Raw genomic sequence first — 13,300 nt, forward strand, 5'->3', positions numbered from 1 at the left:
GGCAAAGGAAACAAATGCTTGTCCTACTGACCTAATACTCCAGCAAGCATTTTTGTTTGACTAAAACAGCATTGAATGTCTTTGACTAGTTTGTCACAATCTCTTTCCACTACCTAACGTCTTACACTGGCCTGCTCTATTCATTTATGTTACTGCCTGGCCCCTGTAAACATTCGAGTTTTTGAGTCATAGTTTAAGGTCTTGACTTCTGCTAAACGGAAAATTCCTTTTAAAAGAATGTCAACATAATTGTTTTCAGTTTTTATGTCAGTGTAAATGAGTTTCTCTGGAGAAAGCAATGGCAGCCTACTCCAGTACTCTTGCCTGGAAAATCCCATGGATGGAGAAGCCTGGTAGGCTGCAGTCCATGGGGTCGCTAAGAGTCAGACACGACTGAGCGACTTCACTTTCACTTTTCATTTTCACGCATTGGAGAAGGAAATGGCAACCCACTCCAGTGGTCTTGCCTGGAGAATCCCAGGGACGGGGGAGCCTGGTGGGCTGACGCCTATGGGGTCACACAAAGGTGGACACGACTGAAGTTACTTAGCAGCAGCAGCAGCAAATGCGTTTCTCAACTGTTTTTATCAAGGAAAAAAAACTAGGAGAAAAGGGTTGTGACCAAGGTTAAGACTGAAGGAATAAGGACTTGGCCAGGACTAGGGTTACCCAGACACCTAGTGCACAAAATTTAAGGAGGCATTCTCAGGTGACACCTCTAGGCTCAGCACCTGAGAAAGAGGGCCTCCTTAAATTTCATGTACCATGTGACACGCTGCCTCATTCTTGACCAAGCCCTGAAGGGAGACTCTTTAACCATTTTTGGTTTCTGTTACTTGTAATGAAGTAACCTGATGCATTTCCCTTTTCCACCTATGAACTCAAAGAGTTGTTCCACCTAGGAACACTCTTGTATTACTCACTCAGTAGTGTCTGACTCTTTGCGACCCCATGGACTGTTGTCTGCCAGGTTCCTCTGTCCATGGATTTCTCCAGGCAAGAATACTGGAGTGGGTTACCATTCCCTTCTCCAGGGGATCTTCCCCACCCAGGGATCAAACCGAGGTCTCCTGCACTGTAGGCAGATTCTTTACCATCTGAGCTATCAGGGAAGCCCCTAGGAACACTCTTAATACCCTCTAATTATGCCTATATTACACTTACAATACTACTTTCTATCTCTTATACATCTGTATTCACCAGCATTCTGTGAACTCCTTAAAGAAAGAAGCTGTCATATTGTCTTCTTTGCAGCAAAAATAGCTTGCCTTGTTGAGTGAGTGAATAAATGAATGAATGAATATGTTGTTAACATCAAGCATCCCATTCCTCTTGTGACATGGAACACCCATAAAGTCCTGTGTCAGCTAAAATATCTTATTTTTGTCACAGATCTATGACAGGTTTTAACAAACTTTTTATTCTAATTATGATACAATTTTTGCCATAAATTTGCATGTAATCTCAGTATTATCCACTATTTTTTTTTCAGACACATATGGTCTACAAAGTACTGCATTAAATTTGCAACTGACACCTTATACTTGCTTTGCCTTTCAGCCTCAAGCAGGGCTAGCCTCCTTGACCTAATTAGACTTCTCCACTCCCACATGGCTAGTAAATACTATAATTAATTTATAAAGGACTCTGAAACACCAGCTGGCAATAACTTCCTATTAATGGTTTGTAAAGAACAAAAAGAGCATTTAAGTTGCAGGATATTTGTGAAGTGTTTAGAAATGGATACTCACATCTTTTAATCCACTGAATTTCTAGGAAAGTCAATTTGTAAAGTGTACTAAGTAAACAATGTTTAATAACTTCTTGTCATTTCTTTCAGCACATTTAAATTATAGAAAGAAATCTGTGTGACAAAAAATTCTTAGAGATGCACACTTGGGGTACGTGAAACTTGCATGTCTATGAATAGTCATACATCTCAAGCACTATAGTAAACTATATTGTTCTTCAGAGACCATGAAAAAGAAAAAGGTGGACAGTCAGTTTAAGGATTTCTCAATGCCTTGAGACAGTGAGAAGTGTAAGGATCATCTGTGGGAATAATTACCTATTCAAGAGCCCAGAATGAGACCAAGGCAGAATTTTTAAGATGGCCCCCAAGATTCTTGCTCCCTGGTACACATACATGACCTATGTTATACCCTCCCTTTGAGTCTAGGTAGGACCTGTTAACATGATAAGATGTCACTCCTTCAATTAGTTTATACTACAGAGCGTAACCTTCCCAGGTGGTGCTAGAGGAAAAGAACCTGCCTGCCAATTCAGGAGACATAAGAGACGTGGGTTTGATCCCTCGGTTGGGAAGGTTCCGTGGAAGAGGGCATGGCAACCCACCACAGTATTCTTGCCTGAAGAATCCCATGAACAGAGGAGCCTGGTGAGCTACAGTCCATGGGGTCACAGAGTCAGACATGACTGAAATGACTTAGTATGTATAGGGTAAAGGTGACTGGGTCATTTCTGCTGTGATTACCTTATGTTAGATAACACCGCAGTTATAGTGGTGGTGTTGGTAATAGTAATGCTAGCAGCAGCAGGAAGGGATTGTAGAGAAATTCTCCTGCAGGTTTTGGAGAAGTAATGTTCTACATTGCAGGAGGGCGGTGTGATTAGGACCTGAGGGCAGTCTCTGAGGGAAAACCCCAGCTAATGTCTGGCAAGAAGATAGGGGCCCCAGTGCTCTAGCTACAAGAAAGTGAATCCTATCAACAACCTGAATGACTCTGGAAGATGACCCTGAGCCTCAGATGAAACTACACTCCTAGCCAATACTTTGATTGTGATCTGGTGAGATCCTAAGCAAAGAATAATCCATTCCAAGACTTCCTACCTACAGAAACTGACAGATTAAAAAAATGCCACTATAAGCTGCTAAATTTGTAGTAATTTGTTACACAGCATTAGAAAACTAATAGAAGAACCGAGAGCCACCCTACAAGTGCAAGACCTAGAGCTCCTCAGGGACCTCCAGACCCCATGCACAGTGAGGGGGGATTACAGGGACCTAGCAGACCCCATGCACAGTGAGGGGGGATTACAGGGACCTAGCAGACCCCATGCACAGTGAGGGGGGATTACAGGGACCTAGCAGACCCCATGCACAGTGAGGGGGTATTGTTAACAGAGTACTAAAAAGGAGAACCAGGTACTGAGGCCAATAAAGTGCTGGTACAGATTTAGGGTGTCCTGCCCAGAAAGGCCTGCTAACATGGCCAGTCTCCAGCAGACAACAGAACATTTCAGGACTTTCATTTCCAGGACCCACACAGGACTGGGTTCTGCTTCTCAGACTCTGCCCAATGGTCCCAGACACCACAGAGGACTTGGAACATTTGGAGGCTCTCCAAAGTGTCTCCCACACCTGTCCCCCAGAGAAGCAGGGCTGGATTAATGGTCCTTATTGCTCAGGTATAATGATGGTAACTGCTTCTGTCTGTCCTGTGAACTAAATAGCAGGGGAAAGATGTCTGCAAATAGAAAATTATGTGTAAGCAGAGTCAGCAGCAAGAGAGGAGAAAACATGCTGCTTAGATGTAAGATGACTTCCTTTAGTTTCTTTCTGAATCTGTGCTGTATTCTTGCCTTCCTATCCCATCAAATACCTTCTCTTTATAACATTAACTCCCTCCCTTTTTTGTCATTTAAGCCATTTTATTTTTATTTTTGTTACTTGCAAGTATACAGAGCTCTAATGCAATATTAAAAGCCAGATTTTTAGTTTTGTAGGTCTGGAGGCTCAAGTTTACCATTTCCACTGGAACAAATTAGGGCTTCCCTTGTGGCTCAGCTGGTAAGAAATCCACCTGCAATGTGGAAGACCTGAGTTTGATCCTTGGGTTGGGAAGATCCCCTGGAGAAGGGAGAGACTACCCACTCCAGTATTCTGGCCTGGAGAATTCTAAGGACTATATAGTCCTTGGGGTCGCAAAGAGTTGGACACGACTGAGTGACTTTCACTTACTTACTTAGAACAAATTAACCTTTTGGGGATCAACATGTTAAGAATACTCGTAAGAAATTAGCATGCCCCTCAGAATGTCAATTTATCAATATATAAAAAGCTAAATCTAGAAAGAACTTGTATGGACAATTCACTCGGTGTTTCACCATGGTAAGGTTAAGTGGACTCAGGAGAGGAAATTATCAATTAGAGGGTTGTTTGATGAGCATATACAGTTGTTCCTTGGTTTCCTTGGGGTATTGGTTCCTGAACTCTATGCAGATACTAAAATCAATGGATGCTCAGGTTCAACAGTTGGCCTTCCCAATCTGCAGTTCCACATCCGGGGGTTCAACCAACCTGGGTTATGTAATAGTGTGTGTATTTATTGAAAAAAAGTATGTATATAAGTAGGTCCCTGCAGTCCAAACCCTTGCTCAAGGGTCTATGACAATTAGAAGAAAGAGAATGGGTCCTATTGATGGACTTTTCTTTCAAAATAGGATAGTGGAAATTGCTTCCCTATTCTAGGAATGTTTCTTTTTGAAAAATTAGTTATAGTCGTTGAACACAAATAGCCTCTCCTATGGTCATTGCCAGATTTATCCTTATATTTTGTGTACTGTTATCCTAGACTTATGTCATCTTTCTGTTGACAAATGATTCTCCCAGAAAAACTTTACTAACAGTAAAGTTACTATAGTTGGTTAACTTTTTGGTACCTTAACTACATGTTATTCACCACCCCTAGCTTCCATTACCTGAAAAGGGAAAATGTTAGTCTCTTAGTCATATCCTACTCTTTGCAGCCCTATGGACTGTAGCCCACCAGGATCTTCTGTCCATGGAATTCTCCAGGCAAAAATACTGGAGAGGGAAATGGGTAGTCATTCCCTTCTCCAGGGGATCTTCCCAACCCAGGGATCTATCTGCATTGCAAGTAGATTCTTTAGCATCTATTACCTATGAGCCTTTAATTGAACAATAATAACCAATATTTACTGAGTTCTGTTTATCAGGCACCTAAAGTGAGCTTTCTCACTTAATCCTTTTCAGTTCAGTTCAGTTCAGTCGCTCAGTTGTGTCTAACTCTTTGCAAACCCATGAACCGTAGCACACCAGGCCTCCCTGTCCATCACCAATTCCCAGAGTTTACCCAAACTCATGTCCACTTAGTCGGTGATGCCATCCAACCATCTCATCCTCTGTCGTCCCCTTCTCCTCCTGCCCTCAATCCTTCCCAGCATCAGGGTCTTTTTCAATGAGTCATCTCTTTGCATCAGGTGGCCAAAGTATCGGAGTTTCAGCTTCAACATCAGTCCTTCCAATGAACACCCAGGACTGATCTCCTTTAGAATGAACTGGTTGCATTCCAAGGGACTCTCAAGAATCTTCTCCAACACCACAGTTCAAAAGCATCAATTCTTCGGGGCTCAGCTTTCTTTATAGTCCAACTCTCACATTCATACATGCACTGGAAAAACCACAACCTTGATTAGATGGACCTTTGTTGACAAAGCAATGTCTCTGCTTTTTAATATGTTGTCTAGGTTGGTCATAACTGTCCTTCCAAAGAGCAAGCATCTTTTAATTTCATGGCTGCAATCACCATCTGCAGTGATTTTGGAGCACAAAAAAACAAAGTCAGGCACTGTTTCCCCTTAATCCTTTTAGCAATTCTAAAATACTATTAGTATCATCTTAGATAAAAGATAAAGAAAAAAAATACAGCTAGTTTAAGTGATTTGCCAAATGAGTAGTAGAGCTGAGATCTGAACCCAAGAAATCTGACTCTAGAGTCATCATATATTACATTTCAAAACCTTTCACAAGGTCCTTATATTTTCTAAACCTTGATTTCTCATCTGTAAACAAAGCTAATAATATCTTTCCTAAAGATTGTTGGGAGTCTAAATGTGATAATTAATGTAAAGCTCTTAGCTCTACATATACCAAATATATAGTAAATAGCTATTATTAAAATAATTCCCTCAGGAATATAGATTAGTGTTCACCTTAAATCATAAACACAAACCAGATTTTAGAGAGAGTTAATGCTATTTCCAGGTGGCTGATGTAAACAATCATATGCTAATATTTCTAACCTCAAATCCAAATGATGATATTTTACTACCCAATTTCCAATCCTGGGTGCCTTTTTGGAGGTTACAGCTACCCACCACTCCATCTTGCAGACTACACAAAACTCAGCCACAACCTCACACTCCCCAACTTTGCCTGGGGTCACTGCTGCTCCCTGTGACCAAAGAAGTGACTTCCACTTTTCACACATCCCCAGATTAAAATTAGGAAATTACTTAGATATGAGTATTAAGTTCACAGATTTACTCATTTGTTTAATAAAATCGTTATTCTTCTGAGCAAGACCTACTTGTTTCAAGGGCAAACATTCTATGGCAGCTTGTTAAGTTATAATTCCAAATATTTTATAACACAGGGATTTATATATTATAAATCTTTAAAATTCTGGTCAGTTGAAAAAAAACATTGTTTTAATATATTTCAACTGTGACTCATGCAGGGGATTTTAAGATTTGGAACTTCAAAAAGTTATTTTTCATTGTCTCTTAATAGCATTTTTTTTCCTGCATGTATCTGAACACGTATGAACAAAATCTGCTTGATGTATATCTATAAAAAAATTCTCGTTGAGCTTAAAAACGTAAACCTCAGAAATTAACCACTGCCACTTCAAACTCTCAGTTAACTGTAGAACTGAGAATATATCTTTCTTAATAGCTTTGTAATACAAGTTGATATGAGTCATGCCAGACTCAACATCTCAACTGTAAGAAACCTCAATTACCATTAAGGCCAAAAGGCATGATCCATGTACCAGTCATATTCGGAAAGTCACAAGGCGGTCTGTGATCATTCCCTTTGCCTCTAAAGTTAGTATAATATTTTTCAAGGATCTAATTATTGTGAGGTAGGTGTGGTGAAATGGGCACATTTAAGCATTTATTTTTTTACACTTCACTGAAGTATAAAAAAAAAGCCTAAATTGTAAGGGCACACAGCTTTATAAAAACTTTGTGTGTTTTTATAAAATGAAGATACTTGTATAACCAGAACCCAACCATGACAAAGAATATGATCAGGACTCCAAAAAGCTCATGTCCCCTTCCAGGCACTAGCTCCTCCCCACTCCCTAGGATAACCATCATCCTAGATTAGCTTGGCCTGCTTCTGAAGTCCATGTAATGATTGGAATTATATAGCATGTGCTAGTTTGTATATGGCTTTTCCAATTCAATACTGTATTTGTGAGTGACAGTTATACTCTTCAAAGTGACGGCAATTTGTTTATTGTCATTGTGGTGTATAGAATTCCGCTGTGTGAACCTGTAACAGTTTATTTACCCGGGCTACCATTCACAAGCAAATGGGAACTTCTAGTTTGGGGCTACTATAGTATAGCGATGAACACTATTATATACCTCTTCAGTGAACATGCGGGCATTTTTATTGGAAATATACTTGGGAGTGGAATCTTAGGGTCATAGGGTATGCATATGCTAAGATTTAATAGATTCTTTTTTTTTTTTGTACTAGCACAATAATTTATTAGGTAACTTACATGGACAAAGTGCAAATGACTTGACAAAGTGAATGTTTTTCCAACCCTTTGAACTCTGGATCTCTAACTTAGTGTTTTTAGGAAAGCAAAGGGTTAAGAGCAGACAAGTCGCTAAATTCCAGAAAAGACAATTTCAAACACACCTACCGATATCAAAAGCTATAGTAAAACCAAAATTTCCTTACTGCAATTCTGCAATATATCCCTTTCCATTTAAAACCTGGATAGCACAGCAGGTGAGATGGGGAGATTTGGTTTCAGCAATTAACCAAATTTAATTGCTTTTGACAGGTAAATACAAGGCTCCAACAGTTATTAACTCTTCTGATCAAACAAAGTGAAGACACGTGGACAGTTAATTTTAGTGGCGCTTTAAAAGCCTGTGAGAAAGTTACAAAGGATTCCTTGGCCTACAGTACACATAATACTACTTCATTCTATAAGCTAAAGTTGAAAGCAATTTTATGGGATTAACTCAAAGTGAAGTACGTGAAAAGGGCCTAAAATCACAATATATTTATCAGGATACAAAAAATTAAGTTTTTAGGGATGTTCATTTATCAAGAATACCTATATATAAAGTTAGTTGTTAACAAACTCATACAACACAACATAGTTATTCATGAATCTTCATTTTTCTTTCCCTAATACTAAAAGGGATAAAAATACTATCTGCTGTTATCATTTGCTGATGACAATATCTGCTAATCAGAACATGTAATACTTTGAAAACTGTTACTACAAAATGTGGAAAATCCTAGAACTATACGGTTAATACTGTTAAGTTAAAAAAAAAAAGTGATACAATAAACAGAAGTATTTCTATAACACTATAACTTTTACTAGGCAAATCCTTATAACCCACATACTTTTGGGGGGTATTTATCTGGTTTATTTTTTTTTAATAATTGTTGTAAATACTTCAGTAGAAAAAGTCCGAGCCTATAAAGTAACTACTGATGCTAATTTAAAATGAAGCATTCTATTCAGAAAACCCACTGTAAAAAACTTTTATAATTTAGAATAATTCAATATAAAATTACTTAGTAAAAATGTACATAGTTCTTTGATCCCAATTCTAGAAAAAGAGTAAATTTTCACTTAGGTTTAAAAATGTTTGATTCAAACACTCATTAAGAGCCAACTGCAGGATTTTTCAGACCCACTCTTAACCACTTTATAAAAAAGACCAGCACCATCTCACACTGCTGAATCATGATAAAAAGAGACAGAAACCCAAAACATTATAGAAATGATAACAGTTGAACCACAACAAAACAGTTAATATCAACTATTAAAGAGTCTTAGGTCTCCAAGTTAATATCTCCCCTCTAGAGTTCTGCTGGCTTCCTCTTATTTCTGAGGCAAATAAAAAGAATCTTAGAGCTGCCACTTTGTTCCAAATACAAGTTTCCTAATAAATTTATACAGGATTGGTTCAGTACAGTAAAATCTTTCCTTCAATCCAGAATCTTTTCTTGAAACTAAGTTAAAAAAAAAAAAATTACTAGGGAAACCCAAGGCATGACCCCGGAATGACTCTCTTAGGCATCCTATACAGTCCACTATAGGATGGAGAGTGGCCTTGTCCAAAACACTTCATCCTACTAGTTACGGTGACCTACATTTTACCAATAAAATGCAGGCACATTACATGGCTCAGGATGGTAATAAAATGGATTAAACAATTTGTACAGTTCCAAAAAGTACTATCCCTATATGTACATACAGACTTGTGGACTCTGTGGGAGAAGGCGAGGGTGGGATGCCTCAAGAGAACAGCATCGAAACATGCATACCATCTAGGGTGAAAGAGATCACCAGCCCAGGCTGGATGCACGAGACAAGTGCTCAGGCCCCGGCGCACTGGGAAGACCCAGAGGGACCGGGTGGAGAGGGAGGCGGGAGGGGGGACCAGGATGGGGAATACATGCAAATCAATGGCTAATTCATTTCAATGTATGACAAAAACCACTGCAATGTTGTAATTAGCCTCCAACTAATAAAAATAAATGAAAAAAAAAAAAACATACCACTCAAAAATTTTAAAAATAAAAAATAAATAGTACTATCAAGCCCCATCAAAGACAAACTAAAATGATTAGATACTTGTGAACAACCCAATGATTTCCGAGATGAATGAGTTAGGACTCAACAGACATGATCCTTGTGATGAAATCAGGCCTTCTGCAAGGGAATGAGTTGTGGTTTGCCAAGAACTCAAAGATATTTTGGATCCACTTTAAAGCTTGCTAAAAACACGAAATTATTTCCTAAGAGATTAAAGAAGTTGCACCATATTTAAAAATCACTGTCAATTTTACTGGGATTTAGAATAAATATTTACAACTTTTTTTGCAATCAACAGCATTTAGATCTCACTTGTCAGGAAAATATTTTTTCATTATTAAAAAAAAAGTGTAATCTTGTTTCTTCTGTTACCTGTTTCAAACATTTAATAGACCTCTTCAGAAATTTCATAGCATAAAAATAAATAAACATGCAAACTCTTAAGAACTCTTTGGGGGAGAAAAAAACCAAACAGGAACGCAAAGTATATATGTAATCAAAAGTCAGAGCTCAAGTCTGAATTTAGCCAATAAAGGCAGATGATCCGAAGAGTTATTTTCATTCGGAAGTCCGTTAACAGTCCATAAGTCTTCTTCTGTAAGAAGTGACAGTCTGGCTAGAAGTTTCAAGCCACCAACCAAAGTAACTTCAGCTCCTGGCTGCTCTGCAACACCTTCCTTTTCAGCAGAATAGAAAATATAATCCACAGTTATGGCACTTCGGGAATGACAGGTGGTCACTTCTGGGATTCCAGTGTCAGGCAAATAATGTGAATAAACAGATGACAAGCTGAAATGGTGCTGTAAGTTTGAAGATAACTTTTCCACTGTCACCAGGACCTCTGTCTTGTCCGGCTCTGTCTGTGTCAGATCACCGTCTGGCTTTTCTACTTTTGGTAACTGCTGTACCTCATACACACAGTTCTGTGAGATACCTAGGTTTGGGGGCCAAATTGGAATAGGTAAAATTCTTTGTCCCCGTGAAGACTGTTCCTGGCCAGATACCTTTCCTATGGCAAGTCCTTCGTAATTCAATTTTCCCTCCTTAATAAAACTATAGAGTGGAGAACCAGGAACAGAATTGAAGTCCCCACACATAACAATGGGGCAGAGGCTGCCATCTTTCTGATGGGCAACACTGGAAATCTCTGCCAGCAGCATTGCCAATTGGGTCAGTTTAATGTCACCTCGCCTTGGGTTATACAACAGATGTGTGTGAGCTACACAGATGGCAGGGGAGGCAGCGCTTGGAATCTTGGGCTTCAAGAGCAACACTAATCCAACAGTGTCTCTGTCCAATAGAGGAACATCACGGCGGTAGAATTCCACTGGGTTCACTGATAAGAGTGAAAATTTGGAATGTTTGAAGCAAATGGCACAGCCATCAGGTTTCCTTCCTGTCCGCATCTTGTATTCACAGTGATAACCGGCCTCTCCCCACCACACAGCGGCCGTAGCCCCTCCTCACACAGCGCCACGCTTCCCTCTTTCCACTCCGCGGCCTTCCAGTTCCCGGCTCCCGGTCACAACGTCCACCTCTACGGCCGATTTGGCGGCGTCAAGCACCAGGGGCTCCCCATCACTAGACGCGGGGCTCGCGGCCCGACTGCAAAGCATCAAGATTTAATAGATTCTAACAAACACTTTCCAAAGTAAATGTATCCATTGACACCTCCACCAGCAGTGTATAAGAATCCCAGTCGTTGTTCAACACCTTCTCCAACACTTGATATTGTCTAAATTTTTCATTGTAATAATTCTAATGGATGTATAGTGGTAATTTCTATTTCCTCGACTTGCGGTGCCAGCCAAAATGGAGTAAGACCATGACAGCCTACCTTTCCTACTGATCCCAACTAACTAAAAGTTCAAGGCAAAATACAAAAAGCAACTACCTGAGGACTCTAAAAAAAAAAAAGTAAACAAAAACAGGCAGGTTGGGGAGCAAAGTCAAAACTTGGGAAAATGCCTTCTGCGTTTGTTTTTCCTACTTTCTCTTACAGATCTGACTGGAGGTCTGATACCCAGTGACACTGTGGTGGTAGCACAGGGAAGAAAAACAGACAGAAACCCCACATTTCTAGCCAGATGGATGGGGAAAGAGGGCTTCCATGAGCTAAAGTCTGTGGGGGAGTATTTGGCTTTTTTTCTCCTTTTTTCCCTCTGGTCTTGACTGAGAGTTAGGGCCAGGCTTGGGTAGTTAGGACACCAAGAAAAACCCTGTCTTTCTAGACAAGGAATCTGGGAAAAGGTACCTCTTGGAAGGAATTCATCTTTTGTTTTGCTCTGTTCTCTCACCTCTTTGCTCCAGAGTGCGCCCTAGTCAGATGCTGCAGCTACGGCACTAAGCTAAAACTCCAAGAGAAACCTCGTATTTCTAGCAAGAAAACGAGACTCGGCAAAACAGGGAGTAGGAGAGGAACATCAAAAACAGCAGAGCTAGAGAAGCAAACTCTCTAATTCTTTGTATGGATCTGACTAAGTTCTCTGCTCACACCTTGAACTAAGCACCTGCAGGGCAAACAAAAAGCTGCATAGCAAAAGATATGTGAACTACAATTTAAATTACTTCCCAAGTTCCAAAATAATTCTTCAGTGTTGTATGTACAGAACAGATTCAATGCAACACAATAAAGCCTCTGAAAACCAAACTGACATGGAACCAGCACCCACAGGTGAGACTCAAGATATGAACCAAACTGGATTGATGGCCTCTTAAAGGAAAACAGAAAAAAAAAAAATCAACATTTCCCAAAAGCTTTAATCAGAACCCAGAGTCTACAACAAAATATTCAAAATGTCTTGGATAAAAATTACAATTACTCAATATACAAAGAACTGGAAAAAATAGGGTCAGTTATTAGGGAAAAATAAACAGCTGCCAATCCCTAGGTTAACAGGATGCTACGATTATTACAGTCTTTAAACCAATTATAATTAGAAAGTAGCTGAAAATGTTCTCTATAGATACAAGCTGTACACTAGAAAAATTCTTGAATTTTTGTATCCAAATTTATGACAAAAGTTGAGAAACAGAGGGATAAACTGTCACACGAAGCAACATATCAATAAATAACAGCAAAATTAAACAAATACAAATACATGTACGTTTTAAAAGCATATTGATGACGAAAAGAAAGCTGCAGACGATTACACAACAATAAACTATCCTTGTAAAGTCCAACAGTTTATTAGACATAAACTACATTTTTAAAAGCAAAGGAATAAACCCAAAATACAAGTGTTACCTCTAGAGGAAAGCAAGCAAATGGAATGGGGAAAACACAGGTCTTTTAACTATAGTGGCAACCTCCTAGTTTCAAAATTATTGCTCAGTTCCCAAGTGTATATTGCTTATCTGTTACATCTATTTACGTACCCCAAAACAATTTGTTTTAAACGATATCCTCTGTGCATGGTGAAAGAACAGAGTTCTCGAGCCTTTATTAAAATCACTTTTCCAAAAACGGGAAAAGTCCACTACACCCCAAACAATTAGCGAAACCCTCCTTTGCCAGCCCCGGAGGGTCATAGTCACTTCCGCCCCACCTCCCTAGCCCCGCCCATCTGAGCGGAAGTACTTTCCTTTCAGGTCCTCCCGCCTGTAGGGGGCTCTCGGAGCCATTTAGTGCCACGAAGGCCTCCCGCCTGGGCTGTCCTGGTGGCGCC

The 13,300-nt window shown here is 39.6% G+C and overlaps 1 protein-coding gene across 2 annotated transcripts; it reads right to left on the reverse strand.

Annotated features, from left to right (window-relative positions):
* Positions 1 to 1,399: 1,399 nt before the first annotated feature.
* Positions 1,400 to 13,229, reverse strand: LOC110136187 (protein angel homolog 2-like). Of its 2 annotated transcripts, none has more exons than XR_002313561.2 (2): positions 13,011 to 13,229; positions 1,400 to 5,573 (listed from the first exon to the last, which is right to left on the reverse strand). XR_002313561.2 is itself a non-coding variant. In XM_020891718.2 (2 exons), exon 2 carries the CDS (start codon positions 11,036 to 11,038, stop codon positions 10,136 to 10,138), a length of 903 nt encoding a protein of 300 aa, XP_020747377.2. In that variant the 5' UTR covers positions 11,039 to 11,237; positions 13,011 to 13,229; the 3' UTR covers positions 9,863 to 10,135. The 2 variants fall into 2 exon arrangements, 1 of the variants encoding a protein (XP_020747377.2); XM_020891718.2 differs by lacking the exon at positions 1,400 to 5,573 and adding an exon at positions 9,863 to 11,237.
* Positions 13,230 to 13,300: the final 71 nt, after the last annotated feature.

The sequence above is a fragment of the Odocoileus virginianus genome, chromosome 5 (assembly GCF_023699985.2).
Source record: "Odocoileus virginianus isolate 20LAN1187 ecotype Illinois chromosome 5, Ovbor_1.2, whole genome shotgun sequence".
Taxonomy (NCBI): domain Eukaryota; kingdom Metazoa; phylum Chordata; class Mammalia; order Artiodactyla; family Cervidae; genus Odocoileus; species Odocoileus virginianus.

Excerpts from the sequence above, each read along its gene's own strand:
- LOC110136187 (XM_020891718.2), bottom strand. The coding sequence starts at position 11,038 with ATGCGGACAGGAAGGAAACCTGATGGCTGTGCCATTTGCTTCAAACAT.